This window comes from Fragaria vesca, linkage group LG2, assembly GCF_000184155.1.
Source record: "Fragaria vesca subsp. vesca linkage group LG2, FraVesHawaii_1.0, whole genome shotgun sequence".
In the NCBI taxonomy this organism is placed as follows: Eukaryota; Viridiplantae; Streptophyta; class Magnoliopsida; order Rosales; family Rosaceae; genus Fragaria; species Fragaria vesca.
In genome coordinates this window covers 7011962-7024033 of record NC_020492.1, presented here as the reverse complement: position 1 = coordinate 7024033, position 12072 = coordinate 7011962, and the positions used below count along the sequence as shown (strand labels likewise).

Sequence of the window (12072 nt, the reverse complement as noted above, 5' to 3'; positions counted from 1 at the left end):
CTTCCTTTTATGGCTTTCCGCCATCAGAAAATTTAGAGAGGGAGAGAGAGATGGGTCACTGGGTTGGAATTTCTTGTGTCTCTTTTGGTATCCTCTATTACTCAAGTTTTGTCTGTTGTCTTACTTGTGAGCAAAAAGAAAGCCATCTCTTTCATCCTCTCTGGGATTCTTGTGGGTCCGAAGAAGAGAGCGGTGAGAATCCTTTGTGCAAGTGAGTGACCTCTGCATCTGACACTGTAAATTGCCCATCCATCTTCAACATTCTTTTAGTGGAGAGATTTAAATAGCCACGCTGTGATATGGAAAATATCTATATAGATGTTGATGGAAAATATCTATATATATAGATGTTGATGGAAAGGTTTGACCAATGTTTTGACTATGCTATTGTGTAATAAACATTAAGATCTTACCTGAACAGAAACTATGCCGATATGCATCCTGCAGGTTGGACATGATCTACAACTGAGATTTCATTCTGTACAACGCAAGGCAATCATACTAAGTGTATTATATGTTGACAACAAATAAAGTTGTCATCATATTAGTGTGACAAGTTTGCTAGCTATTATATGAATCGATTAATTAACGAAACATGATGTTGTGAGCTTGGTAATGTTGAAGACAAGTTTTCATCAGTCATATTCACCTGTTTAACTAATTATGTAAACACTACTGAGTTTCTTGTTAAAGACTAAAATCTCGTAGGTTATCGTGACTAAGTTTCTAGCTACGGGCCGAAAATTGCATTCAATCTTGAGACAACCATTTTATGTTCTTCAATTCATGGGACAAGACCTACCTAGCTAGATCTTCTTTTGGGGACCATATGAAGCTTGCAATGATGCTTAAAGCTAAGTACAGACTTGCCATAACGGATTTATAACCGTAAACGAAACAAGACAAAAACAAAATCCAACAATCTTTAATCAAGTCATCAAGTGTCGTCATTCTCCAAAATCCAACCAAATCAAGGCATTTCTGCAATGAATGCTTGCTACATTTCATGCTCAATCCCTAACACACTCGCCCGAATCATTCAGATTAAACCCAGCTAGAAACCAAATCCCATTTTTGGCTTCACTTTTGCTTTGCTGTGTGACCCAGAGCAGACCAGAGTCACCAGACCCAGGAATTTTTTTTTAAAGAAAGAATACAGTACAGAACAGTATAGTACCCATTGTGAATATCCACGCGTGTGAAACACTGTGAAAACAAGGGACCCACATGACAGCCATGAAGCTTGCACCAGTGCACCACCACCGGACCGGAGCGCCACCGGGGACCGTGTCACACGCGCCTCGCGCGACGACCAAACATAAATTCTCAAAAAACAGAGAAAAGAAATATATAAATAAAATTATGTTGGAAGAAAGCGAAAGGACAAAGTTCTAGTTCAGAACCTCGGAGGTTGTGTTTTATTTTTAAAATAATAATGTCGCGCCTTTCTAGTTGCTACCTTACCTCAGCTTTTCTGACACACATTTCTCTTCTATCTGCTCCGTCGCGTGTGGCAATTGACAACCCGACCCGTTTCAGATTCAAATCTTCCCGGTCACCAAATATAAATCCAGGTAAATAATTCAGATAATATTTGATTACGTAAAAAACTAGGATCCATACATGACATGGGTGTAGTTTTAATCATTCATATTTTAGAACCACTATGCGTTTGTATTAACGACATAGATCTTATCATCTGTATTGTATTGTATCTTGTATTTACACGCATGTCATGTATTGTAGACTCTCTAATAAGTCTAGTCTAACTGTTGCACTATGTTATTAAAATTTGCAAATAAAACTCTAGGTCTAGGGAATCGGGAGATAGATATTTAACTCATGCATAACTATCCTGGCACAAAATGGCTACATCCCTCATAAGTTACTGTTTTGCCCAAACCTTCCCTAATTACTTTTTGCAGGCTCCCATAACAGAAATGACAGTAAAGATTTAATTTTCACCAAAGAAAATTGTAGCTATTTAAGTACACGAGGACAAAGCTTTATTCTTGGTCTTGGTTATACCCGACCCGAGTAAAAGCTCCGTTTATCTTCCCCAGCTGATTCAAAGTTGCATTGAACAAGGTGGGTTAACGTTTAAACAAACTCCGCTGGGGTCCTACTATATCCAATCGGTCGAACACTATTCTCGTATGTCCATTGTTCCGTGCACATCACGCGTTGAATCAAAGAGTGGGACTGCTTGATTGTCTTTTGCTTCTTCCAACTCAGTGACTGAGCTCCTCCTCTGTACTCTAAAACAGAGTAGTCTCTCTCTCTCTCTCTCTTCTTCTCTATCTCTGAGCTGCACGCTCTTCTGATTCGCACAGTGGTTTATAGGCTTTATTGAGCCTCCGGATTTGTCACATTGTGTCCCCATACATACACCTCTCTCCATCTCTCTCTCTCTGCTTTTGCTTCCTCTGTTTTTAATTCCTATTCCTCTCTGTTCTCTCTGCTTCTTCTTTCATTTTCTCTGTTTCTTTCTTTCTTCTTCTTCTTGTTCAACAAAGCCAAGCCATGACAGTGAGCAGCACCACCGGCAAAGAACGCCTGGTGGTGGAGGTAGTGGCGGCACACAACCTCATGCCCAAAGACGGCGAAGGTTCGTCGTCCCCATTCGTCGAAATCGAGTTCGAAAACCAGAGGCTCCGAACCCAGGTGAAGTACAAGGACCTCAACCCGGTCTGGAACGAGAAGCTAGTCTTTCATGTCAAGGACGTGGCTGATCTTCCCTACAGAGCCATAGAGGTCAACATTTTCAACGAGAGGAGGTCCGGCAACAGCAGAAATTTTCTGGGAAAGGTCAGAGTTTCGGGGTCTAATATTGCTAAAGAAGGAGAGGAGATTCCTCAGCTTTATACACTCGACAAAAGAAGCCTCTTTTCTCATATCAGAGGCGAGATTAGCTTGAAGCTTTACCTTTCGACCAGAGAAGAGGTCAAGGAAACCAGGGCTAATGGAATACTGGGTTCCTCTGTTTCCAACTCTGCTTCGTCTTCTGGGTTTTCGAAGAAAAGCAAGAAACTTCAGGGCCAAAGCTCGGTTATGGCTTCACAGAACCAGCTGATACAAGAAGTAAAGCCGACGCAGCAAGGTCAGAGCAACAATAATCACTCAAAGACTGTGGAGAACAACCAAGGAGTGATGATGAAGCCGATTCTGATCAATACAGGCCCTGTTTCTGCAATTTCCGGCGGCGGCGGAGTGACCGGAGGAGGAGGAGGAGGCGGCGGAGGGGTTGTGTACGGAAATGGGATGACGGAGTTTTCGCTGAAGGAGACGAGGCCTCAGCTCGGCGGTGAGTCTTTGAAAAAGGATAAAACTAGCTCTACTTATGACCTTGTTGAGCAAATGCAGTATTTGTATGTGAAAGTTGTTAAAGCTAGAGACTTTTCTGTTTTCGGAGGAGGGGAGGTTGTGGCTGAAGTGAAGTTGGGAAATTACAGAGGGATAACAAAGAGGGTGAGTTTGAACAATGTGGAGTGGGGTCAGGTGTTTGCTTTTTCTAAAGATTGCATACAGTCTTCAATGGTGGAGGTTTTTGTGAAGGAGGGGAACAAAGATGACTTCTTGGGGAGGGTCTGGTTTGATTTGAATGAGGTTCCGAAGAGGGTTCCGCCGGATAGTCAGTTGGCGCCGCAGTGGTATAGAATGGAGGATAAGAAGGGAGACAAGTCGAAATCAGGGGAGGTGATGATCTCCATTTGGTTTGGGACTCAGGCTGATGAGGCATTTGCTGAAGCTTGGCATTCGAAGGCTGCAAATGTGAATTTTGATGGGCTTGGTTCGATTAAGTCCAAGGTTTACTTGACACCAAGGCTTTGGTACCTGAGGGTTAAAGTGATTGAAGCTCAAGACATTGTTCCTGGGGAGAAAGGGTCTGCAATGATGAGGTTTCCGGAGCTTTCTGTGAAAATTCAGGTGGGGAATCAGGTCTTGAGGACTAGAATTGCGCAGCCTAGCAGTGTGAGGAGCCTCTCAAATCCTTTATGGAATGAGGAGATGATGTTTGTGGTGGCTGAGCCTATTGAGGACTACTTACTGATCTGTGTTGAGGATAGGGTTGGGCCAGGGCGAGATGAGGTGGCTGGGAGAGTGGTTATTCCGGTGGCAGCAATGGAAAGGCGAACGGATGACAAGCCTGTTGTTTCGAGGTGGTTCAACCTTGATAACAGCAGCCATTTCACCAATGCAGCTGGAGAGTCCAAAGTGATGACAAGGTTTGGGTCTAGAATTCATTTGAGGGTTTCACTTGATGGAGGTTATCACGTACTTGATGAGGCCACAATGTATAGCAGTGATCTGAAGCCGACTGATAAGAGGCTTTGGAAGCCCCACATTGGTGTGCTTGAAATGGGTATTTTGGGAGCCACTGGGCTTATGCCAATGAAGATCAAAGAAGGGAAAGGAGGGTCTAGTGATGCTTATTGCGTTGCGAAGTATGGACAGAAATGGGTTCGAACTCGAACTGTGGTTGATAGCTTGTCGCCTAAGTGGAACGAGCAGTACACTTGGGAAGTGTTTGATCCTTGCACGGTTGTTACCATTGGGGTGTTTGATAATTCTCGGATTGATAAGAACACGGCCAACAATGCTGGAGTTCGTGATTCTCGGATTGGGAAGGTTAGGATTCGATTGTCCACACTCGAGTCTGATCGAGTCTACACTCACTCCTATCCTCTCTTGATGCTGCACCCTTCCGGTGTCAAGAAAATGGGTGAGCTTCATCTGGCGGTCAGGTTTTCTTGTGCCAATATGGGTAACATGTTGAACATGTACACTATGCCACTGCTTCCCAAGATGCATTTTGTGCAGCCTTTGACTGTGAATCAACTGGAGACTCTGAGGCACCAGGCTATGAATGTAGTGGCATCGAGGCTTAGCAGGACAGAGCCACCGTTGGGGAGAGAAGTGGTGGAGTACATGCTTGACCATGACTCACATATGTGGAGCATGAGAAGGAGCAAAGCCAACTTCTTCAGGCTAGTGAATGTTCTATCAGGGCCTGTTGCTTTTGGAAGATTTGTGGAGCTGATGCGGAGTTGGCAGAAACCAATCTGCTCTGCCTTGTTTGTTGCAACTTTCCTCTTACTGGTTGCATTTCCGGAGCTCATAGTCCCAATGATCTTGCTGCATATGGCATTTGTTGGAATGTGGCGGTTTAAGTCCCGTCCTCGTCACCCATGTTTCATGGACACTAATCTTTCCCATGCTGAGAGTGTCTATGGTGATGAGCTAGATGAGGAGTTTGATTCGTTCCCAACGAGTCGGAGTGCAGAGGTTGTAAGGATGAGGTATGACCGGCTTAGGAGTGTGGCTGGGAGGATTCAAACTGTTGTTGGTGATGTGGCTACACAAGGTGAGAGGTTCCAAGCATTGCTAAGCTGGAGAGACCCAAGGGCAACGTTCTTGTTTGTGATCTTCTGCTTGATTGCTGCTGTAGTGTTCTATGCTGTGCCGATTAGAATGGTTGTGGTTTTGGTGGGATTGTATGTGCTCAGGCCGCCAAGATTCAGGAGCAAGCTGCCTTCTCCACCTTTGAGCTTCTTCAGGAGGCTGCCAACCAGGGCTGATAGCTTGTTGTAGACCGGTGAATTATCTGCTTGACCATCATCTTAGAGGTTTAGAGCTTTTCATAACTGTCTAATTTAGCAGTCCATCGATAACTTTTGGACATATTGGGAAGGGCCTTTTGTGCACTGCATGTAGGAGATTGTCTTCCAATTCAGTTGTTTAGCTGTTTGGTATGTACTAAGTAGGCTGTTCATTAGGTATTTAACTCAGATTTAGCTAGTAGCAGTTTATTAGGCAATGGTGGTTCAAGGGTTAATGTGAGCAAGTACTATCCTTTCGTTTAAAAAAACTGCTGATTCCTCCATGGCATTTTATAATGTGCAGTTGCATACCTGCCATTTTTTCGATCTAACATGTACCTGAAAATTGGAAAATGGACATAGAAATTGCACTTAACAGAAGCAACATACGAGGACAGTTGCATACCTGCCATTTTTTTGATCTAATATGTACCTGAAAATTGAAAAATGGACATAGAAATTGCACTTAGCAGAAGCAACATATGAGGACAGTGCTCCAGCAATAATACTGAGAATTGACTATTAACCTCACAACATAAGAAAATTATAATGAAGTTACTGGAGTTGAGTAAGAATGAAATTGCACAAATATACAAACTGCATTATCAGACCTTCTGTTGTTCACAAGGGGGTTGTAGATGTCTCCGTCAAGAGACTACATATAGTTTACAAATTTCTATCTCATGGGATGAAAGGTCACAAGTTCTAGGCCTAATGTCTCAAAAATAGAGGATCTAAGTTCTACCGCTGTATCATAGAAATGGTGCCAAGAGTGGATCTGTGCGGTATGGAAGACTAGTTCGGGCTCCCAGACCTCTACAGCAGGCAGCCGCCTGCAATTGAAATTATGAAAATGGTCATGAACAAATATATGTTACAAAATACTACCACATAAAACTATGCTTTGGGTCAGTCGGCCGTATGGCAGTAACATGTCTTCTTACCACTTGAGCAGCGAAAGGGAGCATTTTCTCTGGTGGCATGTTGGTGCAAACAGCTGCAGTATATCAAATTGCAGAATCAATAAAAAATACAAGAGACAACAGCCATAACAAGGAAGATAAACTGAAGTCTGAAACCAACTTCTTACTACCGTATCGTTCAAAAGAAGAATCGTATGATTGATTGAGAATAAGGCTGCAAACGTATAAGGTGCAGACATAATATTTGCAGCAGCTATTTAATTCAAATATAGGAAATCAAAGAAGACTTGAACATTTCTCCAGAATCAGTACATAGAGGTTGATCTGAAATGAAATCCCGTATAAATATGGATGGCTTATCTAGTTACTGAGTCATGCTTGTAGCCCAACCACAGCCCCACTGTCACAAGAAATGGTTCCTAACTATTTTGTTCGGGATAATGGCAAGTAGGGCTTTCAAGAATGAAAAATGTTGCAATCTCTTGAAACTAAACGAATACAAATGTTTTCCTTTATTTTATTTTATTTTATTGATGTATTTCAACAATAGATATACAAATGCAAGTGCTCGGTGAATTAGAAACCACTTTTTCTTGTTCATCATGAAAAGGTGCTGACAATCAGTTAAATTTAGCACATTAACAATAAAGAAATTAACATACCATAAATAACTGCTCCAATAAAACTATCTCCAGCACCTGTTGTATCTACGAGCTCAGAGGGTGGTATTTTCTCAGCTGTTCCCACAAACAGCCTTCCAGACACTGTCCCTATTCCGCTGGCTTTCAATTTTGTCACTGGCTGAGAGGATTTAAATGGATAGCAGACCTTAATTATACATAAATAACAAATATAATCATGTCCTTACAGGTATCAGAGTTCTAGACCTGGAAGCTGCAATGAAGTTCAGTAACTTTTTTTTAATTTTTTCTTCTTCTTTGGATCCACAATTCACCCAGCTTTGGTATCTAAAGGATAACAGAGTGCATAGCAGGTTTTTGTGTGCGTGTGTGTGTATCAAATGCCAATTAGAAGGCTTCTGCTGATCCAAATTTCCCTTTACATCTTCCTACGTGCATTTGGTTCAAGATGGGTATTGCTGGCCACATCATGCCAGCTTAAGATGTGCTAAGACTTTATCACCACATTAGTCGTTTCAATAAACTTATCTTGGTTCAATGCTTTCAATTAAATCAGATGAATAAGTACCATGCGGTTATTTGACATGGAACGAATCTCAAGTTAAAATTAGGTTGTCCTGAGACTGAAGTAAATATTCAGCTACTGTGGATGAGCTCCCAACTTATCTGGTGAACACTCAACTCCTTGAGAGGCCTCACAATAGTCTAAAAGGACTGACAATCAGACAAGAATCATGCAAGGAACCGGTAAAAAAGCGGTGAAAAGGATTCTGGAGTTGTATCACACGGAAACTTATTCACTTCTAATTTGCTTCTAGAGTAAGTGCTCTCAAATTCTTTTGACCTATAGTGCCCTTTTATAGTGTCATACCAATTGCTTCAATGATTTTGTGATTTTGTCCATACTTCCTTTGGTTTGAGGTCAGAAAGTTGCACATAACTGAACTCAATGTGGCATCAAAAGCTCCATTTCCTACATTATAATTCATTTCAACTACTGAAGAAATCAATTGCTTAATTGATGCTGCCCAGCTGCAACTCATTCTTATGGTTGACGGCAGAATGACCAGAATTACTTTCAAGCCTTCTGGGCCGCTTTGATTTATTTTCAACAAAAGCAAAAGGAGTCTACTTTTGATGTTAATAGAAAGTGGCTTACTGATGAAATATATGTTGGGATGGTTATGCTGTCATCCTTTCTCTGCTTCAGCGCTTCGAATAAGCTTTCCACGTCTATTTCTTCCGTCTGAGGAGGCTCTGCAGACACAGATTTGTAAATGAAAACCTGTAAATTTTCAAATTCAAGAAAAAAACATACAAGACGTACAAAATTCAAAGCCACATTGTCTGACCCTATGTTGTCCTCTTCAGTAAGACATGTGCAATCTCATAAATACCTTCTACACTTCTCTCGAGCATTAAGCAACCATCTTCACCCAAGGTCACAATTGCAAACTTGAGCTTCGGCAATTTCAAAAGCATTGAAACAAGAGCACTCGGAAACGATTTCGCTTCTGTCCATGCCTGTAACCCACAACAAGATCCAGAAAGAAATGAAGACCGACTTAATTATAAAATCAGTAATCACATAGCATATATCTTGAGTGAAATATATGCAATAAGGTGCTTAGATTAACTAATAAAGCAGATGGTAGAGGAAGAGCAATGATCTAGAAAATCACATATATGAAATATCAAATATGAGTATCCAAAAAAAAAAAAACTTTGGTGGTCTTTTATCAGCTGAAATGGTTGGATAGACAGCAAATGGTATATCACGGAAGAACAATCGACTTGCCTGCGGAAATTTCACTGAGCATATGGCATACTCAGCCAAGTTTAGAAGATCATCCAACCCTTCTCTTATCCTTTCAGCCTCAATTAATATAGGTATGCTCCGGCGAGTAGCCTGTAAGACTTCAACTCAGCTATTTATTCTCTTTACTCGGTTACAATTTTCTCAAAAAATAATTAATAAATAAATAAACTAACTAAAGATAAGCCCTAAGAGCAAGTTAAATTTTAGAAACACGAAGATAACAGCTACCTCCTGAGCAACAAGTAAAGCAGTTTCGTGCAGACGTCCATCAAAATAAGCAAGTCTTGCTCCATCCAATGCAGACGATAAACTTGAAGGCGAAAGGTCATCCGGTATCATAGGAGGATATCCTGGAGTATGAATACAAGTACGAGTATTCCTGAAAATATCAAATGGAGGATGAGAAACTGAGAATCGAGAAAAGCCTTATAAGAGACAAGTGTACATTCCTGATCATAAATACAGTTGAACAACATAGATTGATTTGAAAATCATTTAGGCAATGATGCTATGATTACCCACTGAACCACCACATTCATATTCTACCCAAAAAAACCCACCATATTCATACATAAGTGCATTTTACGGCACTGGTTAACCTGGTTACCACCAAAGATGACATGAATGAAAAAAATTAGCAAGATGTTTCTGAAATTTTGAACTTTTACCAACATAAACAAGCGATCAATTGATTAAATTCTATTTGGATCCAAAGTTAGTCCCTCTTTATCTACTTTTTTTGTTATTGTACATGTTCAACTTCCATTTATATCTTAATGTTTGTGTGTGTGTGTGTGAGAGAGAGAGAGAGAGAGAGAGAGAGAGAGAGAGAGAGAGACTGGTCTCACGTTTCCTTGTCAACAATAATGTAGGAAAATGGTGAATTACCCTCCTCGGCAACCTGAAATAAGACAAGAATCCAAAAATGATTACAATATTCAGATTTCAGAGCATATCCATGTCCTACTTATTATATGCCATAGGGGAATTGGTAAATCAACAAAGCAGTATTAGCTACCAAAGCAATGTAAAGTGACAGAAATGCAAATTCTCTCAATACTTTCTGCTTACTTATTTGACTTGTATAAGGAAGTTATTTCAAGATTATGATGGTTCTCCTGTTGAATGCTTACCACAACAAAAGAAGTATCCACCCCGTCGGCTTGCAGCTCCTCCAATATACCCCTGCCTTGTGTATCGTCTGAAACCTATCATTTCCCAATGCTCAAAACATGTCCCTCAAATTCCAAAACCATCACAGCTTCTGTATAAACAAACATATAAAAAATGCAGTAACCTTTGAAATCGCCCTGGGACTCAACCCCAAACGAGCCACACAAGTCAAAGCATTACTCGCATTTCCACCTCCTTGAACCTAAGTCAAATCATGCATCAACAAACAAGGAAGGACCATTACAATAGGTACAGAGGAGCCGAGTCAACGCAAGTGGAAAAAGTCAACGGAAGTACCTTTAAGCTGGTGGTCCTGATCTTATCGTCGGGCTTGGGATAAGAGGAGACGGCGGCCAAGAAATCGAGGCCCATGCTGCCGACGCCAAGCTGCAATGTCACATTTACTATCATCAGAGAAACAATATTAATCCAGTACCAAACCGGAGGTGAATGCGAATCGGAATCGGAGGACGTACCACGGTGCGGTTTTCCGGGAGAGGCGGAAGCGAATCGGACGGCGATGAAGACGACATTTTGAGCCTGAAATTGCGGTGGTTAGAAAGTGAAGCGAGGAGAATGCGATTTGTGTGGAGACGAGTGGTTTAGAGGTGTGAGCAGACCTGGTAGAGCGAGGTGGTGACGAGGTGAGGCGAGTTGTTGAAGAAGAAGAGAGGAGAGGGGTGGTGTAGACAAGTGAAAGCATCTTTTCTTTGGTTGCTTGAATGGCTCCGTGGAAAGTAGAGAGCAACGTCTCTGGTGGTGGTGTCACTGGTGTGTCCCTTGAGCACGTGGTAAGGTTGGTCGAGCTATATAATCCTCATTTTTTAAGTTCCAGACCTGAGTCTCACTTCCATGTTATTTTCAGGCGACAATAAATTAATAAACTACGAAACGAAAAACCATGTGGTTACGTAAGTGTTGGGTTTTAGGTTTGATGCAAGGGTAGTTGTTTTCTGTGTTCAGCTCTTGGCTGGAATCAGTGGAATGAGAGGTATATATAGCACTGTTCTTCATTTTGTTGTGTTCTACTTAGAGTCTTTGACCTATGATATTTACTGGGATGTGATGCCGGATTTGTTGAAGTAGAAGTTGAGATTCCCAAACGCTTGCTCGGTTTGTAGTTTTTTATAGTTATGAATCTCTTCATGCATGAGGATTATGTATATGTTTAGCAATTAGGATTCAGGAAAAAAAAAAAAAAAAAAAAAAAAGATTACAAGGAGGAAAAAATTAAAGGTTGCATGCTCTTATGCTTGGGGTTTACTTTGAACGTAAATCTACAGTACAAACATGAAACATGACCACACAATCTGTTATGCTGATGCTCTGAGGTGAAATACAAATGCCTACATAATATAACCAAAAAATTAGAAACCACTAGAACATTAAACATAACCACCATAAGTGTTCGAGTTGGCATTGTTTCCAGTAATTTTTTTTTTTTTTTGGACGAAATTGTTACCAGAACTTGACTGTCAATTTCTGAACATAGCTCCGGTGAATTTTGGATTCAGCTTGCTCTTATATTACAAGGGTAGTTTTCTTTTGCTATTTTCCTGTTACCCTATATATGGGCTATGTTCCAAGATATTTTGGATGGTTCACAATAGATTATAGGCTCTGATACAACCCTTGACTTCTGGCATCATAATTGGTTGGGTTCTTCAATCATTGAGCGCTTGAATATTCCAGTTTCAGTAGCTAATACCCTACAATTGAAGTTGTCGAATTTTATTAATAATGGTTGCTGGGTTTGTCCCATTAACTTACAGTCATTGTGTGCGCCTTTTTGGGAAGATATCATCAAGATTACTCTCCCTTTCAAAGATGGTTTCGTGGATAGGTTGGTTTGGAAGTCTGCAAAGGATGGTAAGCTAACAGTAGCTCTTGCTTATGATTTAAAACGTCCTCATCTT

General features: G+C 41.0%; 2 protein-coding genes across 2 annotated transcripts; one reads left to right on the top strand and one right to left on the bottom strand.

The window, feature by feature from the left end:
- Positions 1 to 2523: 2523 nt before the first annotated feature.
- LOC101307741 lies at positions 2524 to 5592 on the top strand. Its single transcript, XM_004289959.1, has one exon. The coding sequence runs from the start codon at positions 2524 to 2526 to the stop codon at positions 5590 to 5592; it is 3069 nt and encodes a 1022-aa protein (XP_004290007.1).
- Positions 5593 to 6209: 617 nt separating this feature from the next.
- Positions 6210 to 10928, bottom strand: LOC101307447 (ribokinase-like). The gene is made up of 13 exons (XM_004289958.1): positions 10777 to 10928; positions 10633 to 10696; positions 10454 to 10543; positions 10281 to 10358; positions 10117 to 10191; positions 9832 to 9884; positions 9212 to 9362; positions 8963 to 9073; positions 8562 to 8688; positions 8324 to 8421; positions 7186 to 7324; positions 6545 to 6597; positions 6210 to 6433 (listed from the first exon to the last, which is right to left on the bottom strand). Exons 1-13 carry the CDS (start codon positions 10857 to 10859, stop codon positions 6353 to 6355), a joined length of 1203 nt encoding a protein of 400 aa, XP_004290006.1. The 5' UTR covers positions 10860 to 10928; the 3' UTR covers positions 6210 to 6352.
- Between the last annotated feature and the right edge of the window lie 1144 nt (positions 10929 to 12072).

What these genes read in the sequence shown, in the direction of transcription:
- LOC101307741 (XM_004289959.1), top strand. Translation starts at nt 2,524, where the DNA reads ATGACAGTGAGCAGCACCACCGGCAAAGAACGCCTGGTGGTGGAGGTA.
- LOC101307447 (XM_004289958.1), bottom strand. Translation starts at nt 10,859, where the DNA reads ATGCTTTCACTTGTCTACACCACCCCTCTCCTCTCTTCTTCTTCAACA. An exon ending in TCCCGGAAAACCGCACCGTG is followed by an intron (nt 10,544 to 10,632) that starts GTACGTCCTCCG and finishes GTGACATTGCAG; the next exon opens with CTTGGCGTCGGCAGCATGGG. An exon ending in TCCCTTTCGCTGCTCAAGTG is followed by an intron (nt 6,434 to 6,544) that starts GTAAGAAGACAT and finishes TTTCAATTGCAG; the next exon opens with GCGGCTGCCTGCTGTAGAGG.